General features: G+C 50.7%; 1 protein-coding gene across 13 annotated transcripts in view; it reads left to right on the forward strand.

Annotated features, from left to right (window-relative positions):
- Positions 1-867: 867 nt before the first annotated feature.
- The window catches only part of CC2D1B (coiled-coil and C2 domain containing 1B), a 133817-nt gene continuing 122247 nt past the window's right edge, over positions 868-12437 (forward strand). For 11 of the 13 annotated variants that reach the window (XR_012160487.2, XR_012160481.2, XR_012160483.2 and 8 more), the window contains exons 1-3: positions 868-963; positions 3447-3541; positions 10478-10619. Coding sequence is in view for 6 of the 13 variants with exons in the window: in XM_073357706.1 (XP_073213807.1) it covers positions 3476-3541; positions 10478-10619 (208 nt within the window). In the remaining 7 variants the exon portion in view is untranslated. The other 2 variants (XM_073357707.1, XM_078854123.1) reach the window with 2 other exon arrangements.

The following is a 12437-nucleotide window of genomic DNA, read 5'->3' on the forward strand; positions in this document are numbered from 1 at the left end:
CTTATTGAACCTCATCAGATTTCTTTTGGCCCAATCCTCCAGTTTGTCTAGGTCCCTCTGTATCCTATCCCTGCCCTCCAGTGTATCTACCACTCCTCCCAGTTTAGTAAGAATGATAGTTCACAGTTGGAAGGCCAAGTAGACACTGAATTTTCTAGAGTCTGAAAAAAAAATAGCTTTGAGGTGTGAACTATCTTCACAATCAAATGCTAGAAACAGCTTTAATTTAAAAAAAAAACAAAACAGGGGGTGGGGGGGTGGGATAGAGAATCCAAGGCATACACAGGACCAGTGTCTGTGGATCACTGACTGTCTGCTTTGCCCTTTACAAACAGAGGTGCTGTCCCTGGTTCAGTGACCTTTAGGCCAATGTTAAGCTTGGGTGTCTATCAGGCACCAAATCCATACGTACTTGCTTAAGAAAACTAGTATAGTTGCTAGCTGACCATGACTTTAACTGCAGGGAACTGTCATCTGCTGCAAAAGGTATGACTGGGACTTGCTGGCAAAGACTGGAAAATAGTTCTAAGGGCAACTAACTGTCTCAGGCTAAACTATGGCAATAAATAACTATCCCTCCCCTGGGCATCCTAGTGGTTATCTAGGCCCTGTTCTTTGCTCTACGCTTCCCTCTGCCCCTGAACCAGTGTTCAGGAGCCTGGGTTTGGTTCTACCTAGCCACTTACCGCTCTCCCTGTACTGGATCCACTCCTCCAAACTTCACTCCGGGACCATATTGCAAGACTATGGCCCCTCTAAACCTCCACCCCGCCTGACCCCTCCTTATGGCCCTCCCCATCTCTGCTCCGCCCCTTTCTCGTAACCCCGCCCCTCTCTCATTCCTGGCCCCAGCCCCTTCAGCTTTGCGCCTGCGCGTGCGTTGAGCTCGGAGCCGCGTCCTCTGGCGGAGTGGGGGCGGGCGCGCGCCTCCTGAGGGTCTCCTGGGCGCTGGGGCTGGGCAGGGTAGGCCAGTCGCGTCACGCCGTGTGCGGAGGCGGAGGCCGGGTGTCGCCTCTGTCCCCTCCCCGCAGCCGGCACAGGCCCCGTTGCCCCGCGTCGCGGGGGAGGGAGTCGGTTATTTACATGGCGTTGCCCGCTGCTTGTCTCCACCCGGCCCCCACCTTGCCCTGACAGGGAGCGCTAGCCGCGGTGCCGGGCTCCAGGTCTGGGAGCGGGGAAGGAACTCGCGCGGGAGGCCGGCTCCTGGGAACGGCTTCCGGGGAGGGCCCCCGGGGGGACAGGTTCCTGTGCCCGGCTCCGGGGGCGGGGGGAGAGCCCGGGGGCGAGGGGTTCCTGTGCCCGGCTCGGGGGGCGGGGGGAGAGCCCGGGGGCGAGGGGTTCCTGTGCCCGGCTCCGGGGGCGGGGGGTTCCTGTGCCCGGCTCGGGGGGCGGGGGGAGAGCCCGGGGGCGAGGGGTTCCTGTGCCCGGCTCCGGGGGGCGAGGGGAGAGCCCGGGGGCGAGGGGTTCCTGTGCCCGGCTCCGGGGGGCGAGGGGAGAGCCCGGGGGCGAGGGGTTCCTGTGCCCGGCTCCGGGGGCGGGGGGTTCCTGTGCCCGGCTCGGGGGGCGGGGGGAGAGCCCGGGGGCGGGGGGTTCCTGTGCCCGGCTCCGGGGGCGGGGGGTGAACCCGGGGGCGAGGGGTTCCTGTGCCCGGCTCCGGGGGCGGGGGGTTCCTGTGCCCGGCTCCGGGGGCGGGGGGAGAGCCCGGGGGCGAGGGGTTCCTGTGCCCGGCTCCGGGGGCGGGGGGAGAGCCCGGGGGCGGGGGGAGAGCCCGGGGGCGAGGGGTTCCTGTGCCCGGCTCGGGGGGCGGGGGGTGAACCCGGGGGCGAGGGGTTCCTGTGCCCGGCTCGGGGGGCGGGGGGTGAACCCGGGGGCGAGGGGTTCCTGTGCCCGGCTCCGGGGGGCGGGGGGTGAACCCGGGGGCGAGGGGTTCCTGTGCCCGGCTCCGGGGGCGGGGGGAGAGCCCGGGGGCGAGGGGTTCCTGTGCCCGGCTCCGGGGGCGGGGGGAGAGCCCGGGGGCGGGGGGTTCCTGTGCCCGGCTCGGGGGGCGGGGGGTGAACCCGGGGGCGAGGGGTTCCTGTGCCCGGCTCCGGGGGCGGGGGGAGAGCCCGGGGGCGGGGGGTTCCTGTGCCCGGCTCGGGGGGCGGGGGGAGAGCCCGGGGGCGAGGGGTTCCTGTGCCCGGCTCGGGGGGCGGGGGGAGAGCCCGGGGGCGAGGGGTTCCTGTGCCCGGGGGCGGGGGGAGAGCCCGGGGGCGAGGGGTTCCTGTGCCCGGCTCCGGGGGCGGGGGGTGAACCCGGGGGCGAGGGGTTCCTGTGCCCGGCTCCGGGGGCGGGGGGAGAGCCCGGGGGCGAGGGGTTCCTGTGCCCGGCTCCGGGGGCGGGGGGTGAACCCGGGGGCGAGGGGTTCCTGTGCCCGGCTCCGGGGGCGGGGGGAGAGCCCGGGGGCGAGGGGTTCCTGTGCCCGGCTCCGGGGGCGGGGGGAGAGCCCGGGGGCGAGGGGTTCCTGTGCCCGGCTCCGGGGGCGGGGGGAGAGCCCGGGGGCGAGGGGTTCCTGTGCCCGGGGCGGGGGGTGAACCCGGGGGCGGGGGGTTCCTGTGCCCGGCTCCGGGGGCGGGGGGAGAGCCCGGGGGCGAGGGGTTCCTGTGCCCGGCTCCGGGGGCGGGGGGAGAGCCCGGGGGCGAGGGGTTCCTGTGCCCGGCTCGGGGGAGACAGGTTCCTGAACCAGGCTCGGGGTGGGGGAGGGACAGGTTCCTGTACCCGGCTCAGGGGTGGGGGTGGGGAGAACCGGGGGCGAGAGGGGACAGGTTCCTGTACCCGGCTCAGGGGTGGGGGTGGGGAGAACCGGGGGCGAGAGGGGACAGGTTCCTGTACCCGGCTCAGGGGTGGGGGTGGGGAGAACCGGGGGCGAGAGGGGACAGGTTCCTGTACCTGGCTCAGGGGTGGGGGTGGGGAGAACCTGGGGCGAGAGGGGACAGGTTCCTGTACCCGGCTCGGGGGAAGGGGGGGAGAACTCGGAGGGAGGCGGGACAGGCTCCTGTGCCCGACTCCAGATCTTGGGAGGGGTTTAGTAATTTGCAGGGTGTTACAGGGTGGTGTCCCTGGTCTGCAGGGTGGGTGTAGTATCCCTGGTGTGGGGATTACAGGGTGGTAACCTGGTCTGGGCAGGTGGGTATAGTAACCCTGGGTTGGTGGTTACAGACTGGTGTCCTTGATCTGTGGAGTGGATATAGTAATCTGGGGAGGGGGGTTACGGGGTTGGGTATAGTGACCTTGGGGGGTGCTTACAGGGTGGAGTCTTTGGTGTGGAGCTGTAACCTGTGGGGCTACAGGCTGCTGTGCCCAGCTTTCCAACTGGGTTAGGTTGGCTTATAGGCTTCTGTCATGTATCTCAGCTGGATGTCAATGTCTTAACCTATGTATATGTGGGGTTCTTTTTGTGTCCATTAAAGGTAGAGTTGTTTGAGATTCATGAGCCGACATGCTTGGGAGAAGACCCAGGAAAAGTCCCCAGGCAAAGGGCCAGGGAGCTGCTGCTGCAAAGCAGGTATAGAAACCTCCTTTCTCACACTATAGTCTGGTTAAAAGCTTGCACACTTGGGGTCCTGCTTTGTGATTCTTCCTTGGGCTAACATGATTCCAGAGTTGCAGGGCATCCTACAAACCTTTCTATACAATTAGTTGTCCTCTGCTTTCCCCACCCTAGTTAGTTTATCTTCTAGTAGCAGAGACTGACATCCATATACCATGCTGATTAAGGCATTAAAAATACAGACTTGCCACAAGACCAAGTTCATCCTGTCACAACATTGTGAACTTTGCCTTGCAACCTGATTATAATACGGTCCTGCTCAAGCTAACATTCAAAATTTTTATAACATCTATCAAGTACAGACCTGTGAAAATCAGAATGGTTAATGACTGTCTTAGTGGCACTGGATGATCCTCTTGGAGAAGAGTAAATCCTGCCACTACTTAGACAAGTAGTTTTAACTTAGTTCCCTCTGTTCTGTGGTTGTTTGTGGACTGGCATTGTCTGTGCTCCACTGTTGTATTTATGACTTCTATCCAGGGGTATTGAGTCCACATAGGTGTTTGTCTGCGGCTGTTTACAGCAGGTCCATGTACATTTGAGTAACTATATGTGATAAGTGGATTGTGCTGTGAGGAAATTTTAATCTTTGTGGGATAGTTATAGTTATAATTTTAGGAATGCTTGGCTTTGTTGAACTGTGCAAACTTTGGAGATAGTGTGACGATGTCAGAAGTACAAAGAAGAAGCCAAAGTGCGGAGTCAGGAGAGTATCCTTTCTAAGAAGGGGTGCATCCAGAAATGAGTAGTGAGACACAGGCAGGGAATGAAATTATGAAGGCTTTGAAAATGAAAAGAAGCTTGAGTTGTACTCAGGAGAGGGGAAGCAAATGTGGAGATGAAATAGGAAAACAGCGAGTATCAAGGCAAAACTGGGAGACCTTGGCTTTGGTTTGTCTACACTTGAAAGGTAGACTGGACTGGAGAAAATAGCGAAAATGGGGGGTTACTGGAACAGGAACTAATGTATTTTTAGTAGAGAAAAAATGGTACGGCTGATCAATTCTCCGTCCATTCCTAAATGAATTCGGATTAGTTGGAATCAGAGCGCTAAGTGCATAGGAGCTGAGATTAGGTGCTTTTCCCCACCACGTTAGCAATACTTATGTCTTTTCTCGCTATGTGCGTGTCAGTGTATTCGTAATGCTACCATTACTTTAGCAATAGAGTTTCAATGTCTAAATTAAAATATATGCATTTTATTTATTTCATTTGGACAAAGAAAAAATACAAAGATCAAAAGAAGCAAAGAAGATTTAAAAGAAATAAAATGTAAATGGATAACCAGTAAATCAAAGGACCTGATCAGTCCTATAGGATCAAAAATAGGAAAAGCATATTTAAATCATCCAGTTCATGTCGTGGCAAATGTAAGATTGTTTCCTACAATATCTTCTCCAGTGTCTTTTCCAGCCATAAATGAGCATGTTCTGTAGAGCTCATTTGTGCTTTACAGTGTGCTCGCTGCATTTCTTCCTGGTTCAGTCCCGTCCTTGTCTCCCCTCTTTTCCTTCCTTCCTATTTAAAGCAGTTGTTTGATATTCATTGACTTCAACAGAAGTGTGGTTTACTGCACACAACAAGGAAGTTGGAGCCAGAACTCCTAGGGTGTGTGTACGCAGCAATTAAACACCCCCCCCCCCCCACTGGCTTGTGTCAGTAAATGAGCAGCTAATGGGCTGTAAAATTGTGGTGGAGACATTTGGGCTCATGGAACCTCCCCCCTCGCAGGGTCCTAGAGCTCGGGCTCCAGCCCATGCCTGAATGTGTACACCACAGTTTTACAGCCCTGAGCCCCAGTCAGCTGACCTGGGCTAGCAGGGGGTGTTTAATTGCTGTGTAGATATACCCCTAGATTCCATTGCTGGCTTCACAACTAACTTGCTATGGGACAGTGGGCAAATCACATACACTTTGGCCTCAGTTTACCCATTTGTAAAAGGTACATAATATTATATAGAGCTTTGCATCTTCAAAGCACTGTATAAACATTTGCTAATCTCCTCCCGCTTCCTTGAGCGGTGGGAAGCAGCATTATCCCCATTTTACAGGTGGTGGGAATGGTATGGGGGGAAGGGGAGAAACTGAAGCATTGAGAGGTAAGATTACTTTTCCAGCAACATGCAGTGAATCAGAGGTAGAGACAGGATTAGTAAATATGGGCATTCAATCTTGTGCTTCATCCTCTAGGGCAGTGGTTCTCAAACTTTCTTTTTCGCGGACCACTTGAAAATTGCTGAGGGTCTCTGCAGACCACTTAATGATCTTTCTGAATGTTGTTTGTACCATTAGCTAACTATTGTAAAGCGCGTTGGATAAAAGCGCTATATAAAAAAAAAACCTTAATAATAATTAGCTTTTTTTGTTCTACAAATAAAAGCACACAACTCATATTTTAATATCAGTAGTCTGACCTTTCTAATGCGATAGATGTACCCTCTCTCCCCTGCCACAGCAGCCCCTAAGCTGGGGCTAGGAAGGGGGGGGGGTCTCTCCCCTGCAATGGCAGCTCCCAACCTGGGGCTGGGAAAGAGGGGGATCTCTCCCCACCACTGCAGCCACAGCCCTGGAGCTGGGGAAGGTCACTTCTTTCTCTGGCCATCGCAGCCCTGCACGTCCAAATTCCCCCCACCCCCTCTTCTCATCCCACTTCCACCTACCCCATTCCCCCCAAGGGCACCACCTCACCTTACATGTGCATCTTCTCCAGGGTCCAGGCACCCACGCTAATTAGATGTGTGGCCCTTCATTCTCTCGTGCGGCCACCCAGGCGCGCACCTTAGAGGGAACTACATGGACCACCTGAATGGAGCCAGTGGTCTGCGGACCACAGTTTGAGAGCCTCTGCTCTAGGGCCTTGTCTGCACTACACAGTTTTGCCGACAAAATAGTGGAGATGTACGCACTGCAGTGCTCCTTCTGCCGACAAAACTCTCCTGCGTTGCCAACAAAATAAAACCACCTTGACGAGAGGTTTTTGTGGAAAAGTTATATTGACAAAATATCAGTGTAGACACCACGCTTTGTTATGACACTGTCAATGGCCTCCAGGAGGTGTCCCACAATAATGCCAATTCTGAATGCTCTGTTCAGCAGTTTGAACTCCGCTGCCCTGCACCCAAGTACACAGGCATCTGCTCCTCCCTCTTTGAAGGTCCAGGAATTTTTGAAATTCTACTTCCTGTTTGCTCTGCATGGAGAGCTCACATCGCATCCTCCCAGCTGACCATGGCACCTCCACGCAGCAAGTGCTCTCCCACTTGGAGCACACCTGAGCTGTTGGATCTGCTGGCACTATGGGGAGAGGAGGACCCAGCTCTGCTCCAGCTGTAGGAACTTTGATACCTACAATCAGATTTCTCGTGGCTTGTTGGATAAGGGACACACATCAGTGCCGTGAAAACATAAAGGAGCTGAGGCAGGCATACCAGAAGGCAAGGAGGCCAACTATTGCTCTGGTGTCGTGCCAAAGACCTACCACTTCTATAAGGAGCTGGACGCTATCATTGGCGACAAACCCACCTCCTCTACCAAGAGCCCTATGGATACACCTTGCTGCTATCCAGGTTTCCTGTGCAAGGCTTCATGAGCCAAGGGAATAAGGGGCGTGCTGGGTCTCCCAGGATCACTATGGGCATTTCAACATCCTCCACTGGAATCTTCTGGTCTGGAAAGAAAGTCTCTGCTTGCAGCTTTCTGTACAGACCAGTGTTCCTGAAAATACATGCATCATGCACTTCCCGGACCACCCTGCGTTCATGTCAGTGGAACACCTTCAGTACCATAGAGAAATACCCCTTTCTATTGATGTACTCCATTGCAAGGTGGTCCAGTGCCAAAATGGGAGTATGCATTCCATCTGTTGCCCCTCCACAGTTAGGGAATCCCATGGCTGCAAAGCCATCCAATATTTCACGCACATTGCCAAGAGTCACAGTCCTTTGTAGCAGAAGGCGATTAAGGGCCTTGTAAACTTATGTTAATGCAGCCCCAACGGTGAACTTCCCGACTCCATACTGATTTGTGACTAACTGGTAGCAGTCTGGAGTCACTGACTTCCACACAGTGATTGCCACACTCTTCTCCACCGAGAGGGCAGCTCTCATTTTGGTGTCCTTGCACCGCATTGCTGGGTCGAGCTCCGCACACAGTTCCAGGAAGGTGGCTTCTGCCTCCAAAAGTTCTGCTGTCACTGCTCGTCATCCTAGACCTGCATAAAGATGTGATCCCACCACTTAATGCTTGTTTTCTGCACCCAAAAGTGATGGTCCACTGTATTCCGTTGCTTCATGAATACCAAAAATAATCTGGTATTGTTTCTTTCCATGGTACACAGCAGGTCAGACAACTCTGAGATTCCTGTTCAGATTGGCTGCTCATGATATTCTACATGACCAGCTGCAATTTGTTCATAACAGTGACTACAACTGTAGAGAGCAGTGGAAGATCCATCCTTTCAAACGGGGATGGTGTGTGCACAGTAAACAGAGGCTGTTGAAAAATGCTGCAAAATGTAGTTGGAAGCCCATGGAATGCTGGGACAGAAAAAACTGCATCATGGGACGTTGAGCCCGCATCCATGATGCACTATGATCCACTCCGCCTTCCCACAACTAGTGGTTGGCGGGCCCACAGTGCACTGCTCTCACTTTCGATGCTAGAACACCAATAGTAGACACGCTCTGCCGACAGAAGGAGCATTGTGTGAACATGCGCAAGTGATGTAATATGCCAGTTTTTGATTGCCGGCTTAACTTGCATCGACTTTGGTTTAACACCACTCAGAGAACTGGGGTTACTATGTCGGCATAACAGGACACTTTAAACACATGTTTACACATGTAAACGTGCTAATAGGTCAACATAAGACTGCTTATCTCAACCTAACTTATATATACGAGGCCTATGATTGTCGTCTTGGTTGAATAAAAGATATTACCTCTTTCACCTTATCAAAGTAATACATTTTTCTGTATCTATAAAAGTCATAGAAACAAATGATACGCTTCATTGTTTATGCATCACATATAATGATACATTCTTCAAGAAGGCTGCACTTTGGATTGTGCAGCATTATTTTTGTTTACAGTAGAATTTCTTTATGTAGTTTTAGGTAAAAGCTAAGCAACAGTAAATCTTTTTTTGTCCTTATCATTTTGGGCTGTGACTCGTCAACTCTTCTAAGTTCTGCGGGACAACACTATGATGGGAAACATTTGGTATTTCAGTGGTTGACATTTCGGAGTCAGTACTGGATAAGTGTTGCAGTGTCCTGGATTACTGTACTTATGGAGGTTCCATCTTTTAGATAGAGAAAACAGAAGTCCTCACCCTTGTTTGTTAAAGTCCTTTGGCACTTTTTGCAACAGTAGGGGAGTTTACCCCAGTGTTTTAGTCAAATGCTAATTTATATAATAATCTTCCTACTCAATTCAACCTGTAGTTTCTGTTGCCTATAATAGTATTTGCTTCCTGTTCTAAACAGCTGTGTATTGGTGCAGTACAGTGTTAAACTGTTGCTGATTCTACACCAGAGGTGGCTGCACGTCAGTGGATGAAATGATTCCTTTGTGTATATAGTTTACAAAGTGATATGGGACCTTTTGAGGTGAAATGTGTGGATATGTATGAAAGTTCAAGATGAAATCTTAGCTGTGCCCAAGTTTAGAATACCTGGGTAATATGAGGAGAAATATTTTTCAATATTTAATCAAATATATTTCATAGCTTCTGTTAAGACTTGCTAAGCAGAAAATTTCTTTTACCTTGTTAGTTCAAATACCAGTTAGACCTATTTATAAGGATTCAGGTTGATTAAGTGCAGGCCTGTCGTAAATAAATATAAAGGGAAGGGTAAACACCTTTCTGTATACAGTGCTATAAAATTCCTCCTGACCAGAGGCAAAACCCTTTCACCTGTAAAGGGTTAAGAAGCTAAGGTAACCTAGCTGGCACCTGACCCAAAATGACCAATGAGAGAACAAGATACTTTCAAATCTGGAGGAGGGGGACAAAGGGTTTGTCTGTCTGTCTGGGATGCTTTTGCCAGGAACAGATCAGGAATGCAGACTTACAACTCCTGTAAAGTTAGTAAGTAATCTAGCTAGAAATGAGTTAGATTTCCTTTTGTTTAATGGCTGGTAAAATAAGCTGTGTTGGATGGAATGTATATTCCTGTTTTTGTATCTTTTTGTAATTTAAGTTTGGCCTAGAGGGATTCTCTATGTTTTGAATCTGATTACCCTGTAAGGTATTTACCATCCTGATTTTACAGAGGTGATTCTTTTACCTTTTCTTTAATTAAAATTCTTCTTTTAAGAACCTAATTGCTTTTTCATTGTTCTTAAGATCCAAGGGTTTGGGTCTGTGTTCACCTGTACAATTTGGTGAGGATTCTTATCAAGCCTTCTCCGGGAAAGGGGGTGTAGGGCTTGGGGGGATATTTTGGGAAGAAGATGTCTCTAAGTGGGCTTTTTCCCTGTTCTTTGTTTAAAACGCTTGGTGGTGGCAGTATATGGTTCAAGGACAAGGAAAGTTTGTACCTTGGGGAAGTTTTTAACCTAAGCTGGTAAGAATAAGCTTAGGGGGTCTTTCATGCAGGTCCCCACATCTGTACCCTAAAGTTGAGAGTGGGGAAGGAACCTTGACAAGGTCTGAGAGGGGATTCATTGTCTGCTTCTCAAAAGAGGTGTATCTGGTTTCAGTTATGTGTATATCTTGTCTGTGTTATATAACTAGCCAAAATTACAGGGGATTGTGGTTAAAAACTCCTAGCCAGAACCCACGTTACCTTTGAATTCAGAATGCACTGAGATGTTTAAATAACCCAGGTGATATGATGTGATTGAGTGACTTCTCTGTTCTTACTAGAATATTTTCCTTTGGTTCCAGCTGGGGCTCTTTGTAGATTTCAATCCTGAAGCAATGTTGCTGGATATAGAGGATGGTGGTGGTGATGAGGATCTAGAAGCGGAGCTTGCTGCTATCACAGGAGAGAAGGTGACAGAAGGGAAGTCAAACCCCAAACGGAAAAGTAAGTCATTGCTCCTGGTTCTTGCTGCCTGAAGAGCTGTGTTATTTATGTAAATAAAAGGGACATGATTTTACAAATCATACTTCCTTCTGGATTTTTTTTCCCCTACGGTTGTTACTTGTAACACCTAAGATTACTATGTAACTCAGAGATTAGAGAAATATTTTTCTGTATTGTCTGCTTTACAGTGAAGGATTTAAAATGTAGTCGGAGTGTGCACAATGGGGGGAAGCAGGGGCACTGGCCCCCACAAAAATCTGCATGTATTCCTGCAGCCCAGAGAGGGAGGAAGCAGCAGGGGGTTTGGCTGCCGGCTGAGCTCCTCCTCTCCCTATCCTTACAGCTACAGCTTGCTGCTTCTCCTTCCCTGCTGTTGGAGTCCCACATGTTGCCTCTGCCTTCAGCCCCTGACTCACCTCAGCAGGTGTCTGTAAAGCAGGCAGCAGCACTGGGACTCCAGAAGCAGGGAAAGAGAACCAGCAGGCTGCAGCTGTAGGAGTTGGGGGAGGACCCTGCAACCAGCTGCCCTGCTGCTTCCTCCCTGCCCAGGCTGCAGGAACACAGAGAGTACTGCTGGAGAGGGAGCTGCTTCCTCCTTGCTCCAGGGTGTCCCTGCCAGAGGTGTCCCAAGAAATGGGAGGTAGGGTCACACGAACCTTTCATTTGTGTGTGTTTAACCTGCCCCTCCAAAAGTATTTAAATTCCTGGGCACGCCCCTGAGATGCTCAAAGAGAATATTAAGAGGTGACTTGATCATGGTATTTAAATACCTTCTGTGACATTCCCCAGTGTACAATCTGGACTGTTGAACAGCTGTGTCCCCTTAGTTCTCTAGCCGGGGTGCCTTTTACACTGCTTTGCAGTCAGAAGAGCCACTCCTGAACCTGCTCACACAGCCTTTAGTATGTAAAATCACTCCCAGCTGAATACATGAATGCTCTCCCAGCCATCCATGAATTACATACAGGGCCACACCCTCACAGTCTTAGCCCCAGCTTTGTTCCCCAGAAATGTGTGTCTTGCACTGCTCAGTATTTTTCTGGACAGTGTAAGCTCACAGTAAGTACATCATTCCAACACTGGGTAATGATTATGCAGCAACCATGTCATCCTAAGTAGAGATTCCCAAACACTTCAATCCAAGCACGCTGGTTTAGATAAAACAGTAAAACAAGTTTATTAACTGGAAAAAGATAGATTTGAAGTGATATGGCATAAAAGCAGAATTGGTTACAAAAGAAATAAAAAGATAAAACCACAAGCTAATACCTAAATGAACGTAAAAGCAAAATGTCTCTCTCACCATACATTGTAAGAATATACGTGTAGGATTTCCTTTCAGCTAGGGACCCTTCCGCCAGTTCAGCGTTTTTCAGATATTTGTTGATGCCATGGGCAGAGAGGTGAGAGGAAGAGAGGCGTGATGTGGAGGTCACTGTCTCCTTATTTTTATATCCTCCTCCTCTCTGAGGATTACCCCATGGCAGTGTATAGACAAACAGATCCCTGTATACCTGGGATTCCAACGGTCTCTGGGATGAAAAGTAAATTTCTTGTTTATACCTTCTCCCCTGCTGGTGAATAGCCAGTTAAGCAGGTAATGGCCCTTTAGCACCTTGCTGGCATGCTGGTGTTTCTTTGTCTCTGAGAAATTGGTTTGTGGGTGTTACCCAGAACTACAACATATTTCACTAACAATTATATAGCAAAATCTCATAATTTTACATGCAGTGTTACACACATTTCAACCAGAAAATAATAATCAGCAGATTGAGTTTTCAAATGATACCTCACAAGGCATACCTTATACAGAATATA

This window comes from Lepidochelys kempii, chromosome 8 (assembly GCF_965140285.1).
Source record: "Lepidochelys kempii isolate rLepKem1 chromosome 8, rLepKem1.hap1, whole genome shotgun sequence".
Lineage (NCBI taxonomy): Eukaryota > Metazoa > Chordata > Testudines > Cheloniidae > Lepidochelys > Lepidochelys kempii.